Source organism: Arachis duranensis, chromosome 2 (assembly GCF_000817695.3).
Source record: "Arachis duranensis cultivar V14167 chromosome 2, aradu.V14167.gnm2.J7QH, whole genome shotgun sequence".
Classification (NCBI taxonomy): Eukaryota; Viridiplantae; Streptophyta; class Magnoliopsida; order Fabales; family Fabaceae; genus Arachis; species Arachis duranensis.
The window spans coordinates 15,682,900-15,692,063 of NC_029773.3; the positions used below are offsets into that span (position 1 = coordinate 15,682,900).

General features: G+C 33.5%; 1 protein-coding gene and 1 pseudogene across 1 annotated transcript; one reads left to right on the forward strand and one right to left on the reverse strand.

Moving 5' to 3' along the window:
• The first annotated feature begins 2,721 nt into the window (after positions 1-2,721).
• LOC107472312 (40S ribosomal protein SA-like) lies at positions 2,722-5,047 on the forward strand (annotated as a pseudogene).
• Positions 5,048-6,479: 1,432 nt separating this feature from the next.
• On the reverse strand, positions 6,480-7,460 carry LOC107472314 (protease Do-like 5, chloroplastic; the record flags this gene model as incomplete). Its single annotated transcript, XM_052256946.1, has 5 exons — positions 6,480-6,586; positions 6,670-6,744; positions 6,827-6,914; positions 7,034-7,155; positions 7,376-7,460. Coding segments are annotated over 5 exons (477 nt in total), but the record flags the coding sequence as incomplete, so codon positions are not given.
• Positions 7,461-9,164: the final 1,704 nt, after the last annotated feature.

The window sequence follows — 9,164 nt, forward strand, 5'->3', positions numbered from 1 at the left end:
TCTCTTCTGGTACAACCATATGACAAATCAAAGTATGTTGTGCACTTATCCATGATAAAGGATAATGATTGATTATTGTTGAATTAGATCAAAAACATTAATTTGATCTTATCCATGTTATTGTAACAATAAAGGGGTTTTTGTTATGGTCTATGTGTCTTTGTTACTTCATGTACACTCTGTAGATTTTATTATATTAGTTCTGAGCGAGAAGTGCTTATTAGTGCATATAATCTCATTTGAGGCATTTTTCAATCACATGTATATGTTGTGTGTAAAGTATTTCTTAATGAACTCCTGGTTCTTTGTATTGTCATTCAGCTTGAAGGCTATTAAGAAAGCCATAGTTAGCTCTGATGTTGGTATGACTCCAAATAATGACGGTGAAGTTATAAGGTTGACTCTCCCACAATTGACATCTGAAAGGAGGAAGGTATTTTCCATTTCCAATTCTTTCCTTAATGAGATTCCTTATCATTCCCCATTCCTTATGGAAATCATTGTATAGATGGATTCAATATAATATTTCTAGTTGGTTCTTCAATTTTTATTTAATTATTAACAAAATGACAAAGCATTATATTTTGATCTTTAATTTATTGATAATGTGTTATATTTTGTTAGATGATATTGATGCTGATTTAGATCAAGGTGGTGGTAGTAGTAGTAGTACATTTTATGCTGCACCACTTGCTTTTTCTAGTCCAAGTAGTGGAAATGAAGGTGATGATATCAATGACGCAAATCTGCAGCAAGTTATGGAGGATTTTGATGATTGATGACAAATTTGGATTATTTTGATGTTGCTATGTTATGTTTGATTGGTTGTTTTATTTTTTGACTTTTGAATTTGTATTTGAATGAGATTATAACATTCTGGTTTATGTAGTACTTTTAATTTGAATGATATTTTAAAGTTTACATTAGAATATAATTATATTTTCATGTGTTTATTTATATTTTATTTATTATTTTATTATAACACGATTTTTTCGGTTCAACCACGATCGAACCAGTTGAACCTATGAACCAGTGAACCAGTAGCTAGAGTGGTTCGATAACCGGTTCGGTTTTCAGAACCTTGATAACTACTTAATGACTAAGAAATGAGTGTATAGAAGTCTAAGGTTCTTAGGGGGACTTCTATTAAACAACACAAAATTACACTAAAAGCTCTATAAATTCTCAATCACATTAATACTATGAAAAATCATGGAGTGCAAGTATATGTGAGTGTTGAGAGTCAATTTATTTGATTTATGCATTTCATTTCCAATTTCACTTTAGTTCATTTCTGTTCGTTCAATTTCAAGCTTTATTCTTTAGTTTTCAGTTTGATTTAGTATTCCAATATTTTTTTCTTTTTTTTCTTATTATTTTAATTTTAAATTTATGTTTACTTCTATTTTCATTTTATTCATGTTAAATATTTGTTTATACTACATTACTAATTAATAATACATTGGTTATAATTTTCATTCGACTACTTGCAAAGTTAATTTCGACACTTAGTCGATAAATTTTGGGTTGAACTTTTTTTAGAGGAATCTTATTTGCTTTTCGAATTGAGATCATTGATACAAGTTTGATTGATATCTTGTATCGAGATCAAACAAAACATCATGCGAAACAATTAAAAAATAAGATATTTTTATCTTTAAAATTTGATAATTTTATGATAAGTGAATATCTTTTTTATTCTTTTGTCAATGCTAATTTTTTTTTTAAAATCCAAAAACTCTAGAGATCGAATTTTGGTTAGTAAATATATTTTTTAAATAATCATTTAAATATTCTCACAAAATTTCAAATTAAATATACAAGTAACTTATCAAATATAAATATTATTTGTCACTTATAAAAAATAGCATTTTATATTTTATTATTTCTATCATATTTTAGAATAATTAAAAATATCTTTATCATTAACAAATTTTAAAGGTAATTTTGTTTAAAATATTTGATAATTTCAAGTAATTTTAGTGGTTTTATTATCTTTAAGATTTTTAACCATTTTGGAATGACATCTATACTTTTCAAATCTCAACTGATTGATTGTGAGAAATAGGGATGCACATAGTCCGGTTCAGTCCAAAGACATGATCCGATCTCGAATATTTTAGGGGCTAATTTAGTGTGATTTTACCGAGTTTAAAATCGGATAAGGGTCTTAAAAATAGACCCGGTCATTATTTCAGTCTAGGTCCGAGTCAAGGCGAACTCGGCTTCACTCGATCCATGTGTATCCTAAGGGAACTAAAAAAGATATATATTTTAAATTAATTTTAATATTATGTTATAAGAATTATAAGCTTATTGTTTTATTTTTAATCACTTGTTGAATTAGAAAATAGATAAAAAAAGCATCAAATTAGAATTTATGCATAAATTTAAATTCAAATATGGATATCAACTTTTTAATAATAAATTTCTTTTTTATAAATAAGTGTATCATAAATAATTTTTTTTATAAATTGTTGTTAAGGTTTTAAAGATTCAATTTTAACCTAATTTAAACATGATATAATTGGGACACAAAAATATTTAGATTTTATTGAGTCTAAGATTGAAGTAGAGTCCAAAAAATAAACCCGGTTATATATTTAGAGTAACCCAATTTCAACCGGCCATAAAACCCATGGTGAGAAAAACACCCCTTTTAAAACCCTAAGTCGTGAAACCTTCTTCCTTTATAACTGCGACTGCTACAAATTTCTCAAGAGACCAACTCTCCTCCCCAACGATGGCCACTTCCGCCGCCACAACCGCTGCAGTGTCGCGCCAGCTCTCGCAGAAGAAGCAAGACATCCAAATGATGCTCGCAGCTGAGGTTCATCTCAGAACCAAAAACTGCGACTTCCAGATGGAATGCTACATTTTCAAGCGCCGCAATGATGGTAACCCACTCTTCTTTTGATATTTTATTTGGGGTTATACGACTAGTTTAGTTCTTGAAATCTAACGAAGAACACATATTTGTGTAGTTTCTTTGGGGTCTAGATACTCCTTGCTCTTCAATGGGTTTAGCATTTTTTCTTCTATTTATCTTTTCGTGTGTAGGGTTCTTTTTTTGGGAGACATTTTATTAGTTTGTTATAGACTAGTGTTTGTCAATTGTTCTCGATTTGCTTTGTGCTATTGATTGAAAGGGTTAATTTAATTATTAATAAGGATTTTGACATGAATATGTGTACTTGCATTATCACATTGTTTTCAAAACAGCTTATTATCATAATTTTCCAATGAGTTTCTGATGAAAAAGCAACTTCTATCCTAAAATTTATGAAACATATACACGCCTTTAATCTTTCCGATGATTCCCTTTGCAGTAGAAAAATATTTTTATGGCTTGGTTGATTTTTCGTATTCCTTGTCCCCAGGTATTTACATAATTAACCTTGGCAAGACATGGGAGAAGCTCCAACTTGCTGCTAGGATTATTGTTGCCATCGAGAACCCTCAGGACATCATTGTTCAGTCTGCTAGGCCATATGGTCAGAGGGCAGTCTTGAAGTTTGCCCAATACACGGGTGCGAATGCAATTGCTGGAAGGCACACTCCTGGAACATTCACTAATCAGATGCAGATATCCTATAGCGAGCCTCGCCTACTCATTCTGACTGATCCAAGGACTGATCATCAGGTGCCACTTTTTTTAGATGTTTGAAACTTATTTTTTTCACTTGTGTTGAGTGTAGTGGTGTATGTTGTTTCACAATTAACTGTCAATATGTTTTTATGGGAGTTTGAAATTCTGTTATTAGTTTATCTCATTTTGAGTTTGCTTTTCTATTTTTTTATTTTTTAAAATATGTGCAGCCCATTAAGGAAGGTGCTCTTGGAAATATTCCAACGATTGCCTTCTGCGACACTGATTCTCCGATGCGCTATGTTGATGTTACCATTCCTGCCAATAACAAGGGGAAGCACTGTATTGGTTGTCTGTTTTGGTTATTAGCAAGGATGGTTCTGCAGATGAGGGGTACTATTCGTCCAGGGCTTAAGTGGGATGTGATGGTAAACTAATTTTGCTCTTAACGGGTTGAACTATTATTATTTTGTAGCTCTTTTAGATTTATTGTGTGTTTCCCAATGTCTGCATTGCAAATGTCTCATCTGGTATGCACTTTTTTAGAACAATCTTTCTTGCAGTACATACAGGTGTAAAAAATTTGGATAATTCACATGATAAAATAGTTTGGGGTTCAAAATTATACAGATGTTCTAAACCAATTTTGTTACACGCCTGTCCTAAATAATCTAAAAGGTGTTTAGGACAGGCGTGTAGCAAAAATTGGTTTAGAACATCTGCATAATTTGAACCCCAAACTATTTATTCATCTGAATTACCCAAAAATTTTCATATTTTATCAAAAGATAGTAGCGTTATTATGTTGTTTCCTTTGAACTTTAGCTAAATTATGTCGACTTTTCATGTATAGGTGGATTTATTCTTCTATAGAGAACCTGAAGAGGCCAAGCAACAAGAGGATGAGGAATTACTAGCTTCCCCAGAATATGCCATTCAAGATTTTGGTGCTGTTGGCATTGCCAGCTTCCCTGCAGCTGATGGGGAATGGGGGCTGTTACAGCTGAACAATCCTGGACTGAACCAGTTCCTCGACAACCCAGTGTAGCTACACCTGCTAACTGGGCCCCAGACGCCGGTAAGAATAATTATTTCCACTCTGGATCTGTTAGTCACATGTGTGATTTAAGTTCAATTTTATCTATTGAAATTTTCTGTCTATCAAGTCTTTGTATTTATTCTCCCATTAGTCTGTTAAATTTAATGCAACATAATTGTCGCATTTGCTTCTAATATGTTCTAGTTAAATAATTCTGGATTGTTGTTGTGTTGAATCGTTCTCCCTCAATATGCAAGAAAATCGGTACGCCTTACCATAGTTCTGTCGGAAACTGTGATGGCAATATATTTGACCTAAGTTCTTTTGTATCCGCATCTGCAAGTGATTGGGAGCCAGTTCCAGCTCCACAGGCTTCCATTCCTGCACCCGGAGGTGTTGCTCCCACTGGCTGGGAATAAGCACTCTTAAGATTTAAGCACAACTAATCAAAACTGTTCTGAAGAATTTTCTCTTCCTTTAGTGATGTATATTGACACGATTTTTAACAAAACTATTATTTTAGAGAGTACATTGTATTTTATGTTCTTATTTGGTTAATCCTTCAAAGATATTCAATATATTGAGAAAATTAGTGATCAATATCCGACATTCTTCGTTCTAATCAACATAACCTTTACAGTAGCATGGACATAATTGAACATACTGTTTACAATTAGGAAAGGGATTATGATCAAATTGAAGTTCTATATTTGTTGCTTTTTCAATAAATGCATGTGCAGCTGAATGATTTTACGTGGAATGCTAGGCTTGGTTGGACACTGTATATTTAGCTGTTTATGCTGTAAAAGATTGTAGGTGGTGCATGTGGCATCTTAAATTCTTAAAGCTTTCTCTTTTACTTGTACAATATCACACATTTATTTTTCACATTTGTTATCTATACCAGCAGCTTATGTTTAATTTCATAATTGATGGTTTAATTTGTTTGGTCTTTGTATTATTATTGCAGTAGATTTGTACCTTTTTATTTGCTACATATTGTGTTTATTTGCATCCCAATTAGCTCAAGCAGAGTTTCCCAGAATCACTCATATGTTTGTGTACTTTTAAGATTAGTCTAGTGTAATTTAACCTTTTTATATACCTTGTATTTGAATTTGAGGCCATGAGAGAATATAGTTTCAGTTGTCCTGAAACTCTCTATGGCTTTTGTTTGACATATCACTATTGTTCATTTTTGGAGCAAGATAGCTCTGGCAGTTGTGACATTGATTTCAGGTTCTGCAGCAATTGGGCAAAACAGTGGTGCTATTATTTGTGGGCACACACAACTTGAGGAAAAACAACTTCTTTATGTAGACTTGTAGAAAGGGACAACAGCCCCATGTTGATGATGGTTGGTGTACATGATTTGTTGAGTGGAGAACCATAATATCTGGCTTTGGTCCAATTTCATGTTCTGTGCTATACTGTCTTGGACGGTTGCTATACTGACATTTCGACTTACATCGACTCACCTTCAGGTCAAACGATCTTAGTCGAGCTATCTGTATTGTCAAATTTTGTGCTAAATCACAAAATCAACATAGATCATATACCTACCTCTAACAAAGCAACTCACTTTCGACATCAATTAGTAATTTCTTTTTTAATGAAAGATAGTGGAAAAACTCCTACGTATTCATTGTTGATATTTCAATTGATATATTGATACATGACAATAGTTGATTTATGCACCTCAAGTCATGCTATTATATCTGAGATTAATATTGCTAGTAATTTAGCATGCTTGTAAAGGTTGTTGTTTGAACATCAATCAAACATGTCATTCATTCGTTACCAAAACCTATTACTGTAAAAAACGTCACACAAGATATGAAACATGGTTGATCAAAACCTATTACTGTAAGGTGTTCCATAAACAATAAGATATGGTACAGTCCTGAGAACAGTGTCAATGGAAATTGCAAAGTTAACACCTGATGACATTTCGCTCCCTGAAATTGCGTAAAAAATAGCAAAATAAGTATTCTTGGGGAGTTAGAACATTAGTGAAGAATAGCATACACATAACAGTTACCTTTTCTGGTGAAGGTTGCTGTGTTTACACCAATAACATGGCCATATGAGTCAATCAGTGGTCCCCTTGAGTTTCCTGTTTTCCATCCATGCACACATAACATCACAATTCAAACATTAGCATTGGAAACATCAGGAAAATGAGGTGTGTTGCTTGCCTGCATTAATATCTGCATTAGTTTGAATAGCTCCTTTAATGGCCCCTCCATTTGGTGAAGGTATCTCACGCCCTAAACCACTCACCACCTGCAAAAGTTACACCACACAATACACCATCATAACATCTGTTTCTTTCAATACAATGAAGTAACACCTAGAAGGTGCAACACATTTTGTTCTATCATGGAAACAACATGAAAAATTACCCCTGTTGTGAGAGTATTTTCATATCCATAAGGATTTCCAATTGCGAAACAATTTTGACCTACATGTAACTTGTTAGATTGACCAAGAACCACAGGCCTGATTTCGTGCCCATCAACATCAATATGCAAATAGAAAAATTATTGTCTGTTAATTTTTAGAACCTTAGAAGGTAAGTGTTGATGCCTCAAGTTAAGGAAAAATGTCAGCTATGCCTATGCAACATCAACACGATCAAGAGAAAAGAAACTCTGGATCATTATTATTGGCATATAAAGAAGAATCCTATAAGATTGACAAATAAAGAAATCAACTGTTGAGGTGAAAAAAAGGATTAGAATGTACCTTGAGAACAGCAAGATCATAGGCTGGATCAAACCCAATTATCTTGCCTTCACTGTAGAAGCTATTCCCTTTGGCATCAACTAAGAAAACATGTAGACAATATCATGATTTTGCATTAATAGTAGTGCTGTGCTGCTACTCAGATAAAGGGTGGTTGTTTGCATTCAGATGGAACGCTACGTTTTCAAGCGCCGCAATGATGGTAACCCACGCTTCTTTTGATATTTTCTAAATGTTTCTAGTTCTACTAGGATGCAATGGCAGAAAATATTTTTTAGGCAATCTAAAGTTGCTTTGTAGACGAAAGAATGCTGAAGGGGTTTAATCATATCCAAATTTGTCCAATATCAAAGGTCTCAGATGTAAAAGACATGACCCAGGTTCGATAAATTAGTTTATCTTCTATGATTTATAAATTTATTTCCAAAGTACTTGTTCATAGGCTTCAAGGAGTCATGAATTAGTTAATTAGCCCTGATTTGAGCGCCTTTTAGAAAGGGAGACTAATCTCCGATAATATCCTTATAACTCATGAATATATGAATTACTTAAAATAAAAAGGTGAGTCTAATTGATGAAATGACTCTGAAACTTGATATAAGTAAGGCACATTAACATTTCTATGGTTTATATTGCATAAGCTAAAATTTGAGCCTAAATGGATTGGTTGGATTCAAGAGATGGCGATTATAATTTCTTATTCTGTTATCGTTGAAAGTCAATCATATGGATATTTTAAGCCAAATAGAGGTATCAGATAAGGTGATCCTTTGTCTCCATGTGTCTTTTTCTTTTGTGCAAAAGATCTTTCTTTCTTGCTAAATAAAACAGAACAAAAGCAGCACATCTCTAGTATCGTTGATAGTGGTTGCTTTTCATTCCTATAGCGTTCTTGGCTTCTCTTTCTCCACGAGTTTCTCTTTGAGCAAGCACTGCTATTTAGCTGGTACTTCAACTTCCTTTCCTTGTTCTGTTCTGAGAGAGTGAGGTATTAAAGATTTATGAAAATCTTATTTGATTGCTGTTTTTCTTGGATTCATTTCATTCATTCACCATTTCTGATTTTTTATGCTTTTAATATTAGCTTAACTTCATTCTTAAATGGCACTTATAAATTGGTAGAAGAGTTCACTTCAGGCTTTTTTATTAAAAAAATAAGAAAAATACTTTAATTCTCTAATTACGCATGGCTGAGAATAATTCCAAGAGTCAACAGTCCCACTTCACGCACCTTACCCACAAAATGGAAGTTTTCATGCCAATTTAGAGTAGCCGGCCACGAAATGGCACCTCAGGAACAGCGTCCGCGAATTGGTGCAACTCCGGGGTGGTACACGCGAAGTGGCTGCTGTGATGGTGGGGCTCATTTTCTCTATTGTATTCACCAAAAACATTTCCAAATGCTACCTGATGAGCGGATAATTTGTATGCTTTTTGGCATTATTTTTAGTATGTTTTTGGTATAATCTAGTTAGTTTTTAGTATATTTTTATTAGTTTTTAGCTAAAATTCACTTTTCTGGACTTTACTATGAGTTTGTGTGTTTTTCTGTGATTTCAGGTATTTTCTGGCTGAAATTGAGGGTCCTGAACAAAAATCTGATTCCGAGACCAAAAAGGACTGCAGATGCTGTTGGATTCTGACCTCCCTACACTCGAAGTGGATTTTCTGGAGCTACAGAAGCCCAATTGGCGCGCTCTCAACGGCGTTGGAAAGTAGACATCCTGGGCTTTCTAGCAATATATGATAGTCCATACTTTGCCCAAGATTTGATGGCCCAAACCGGCG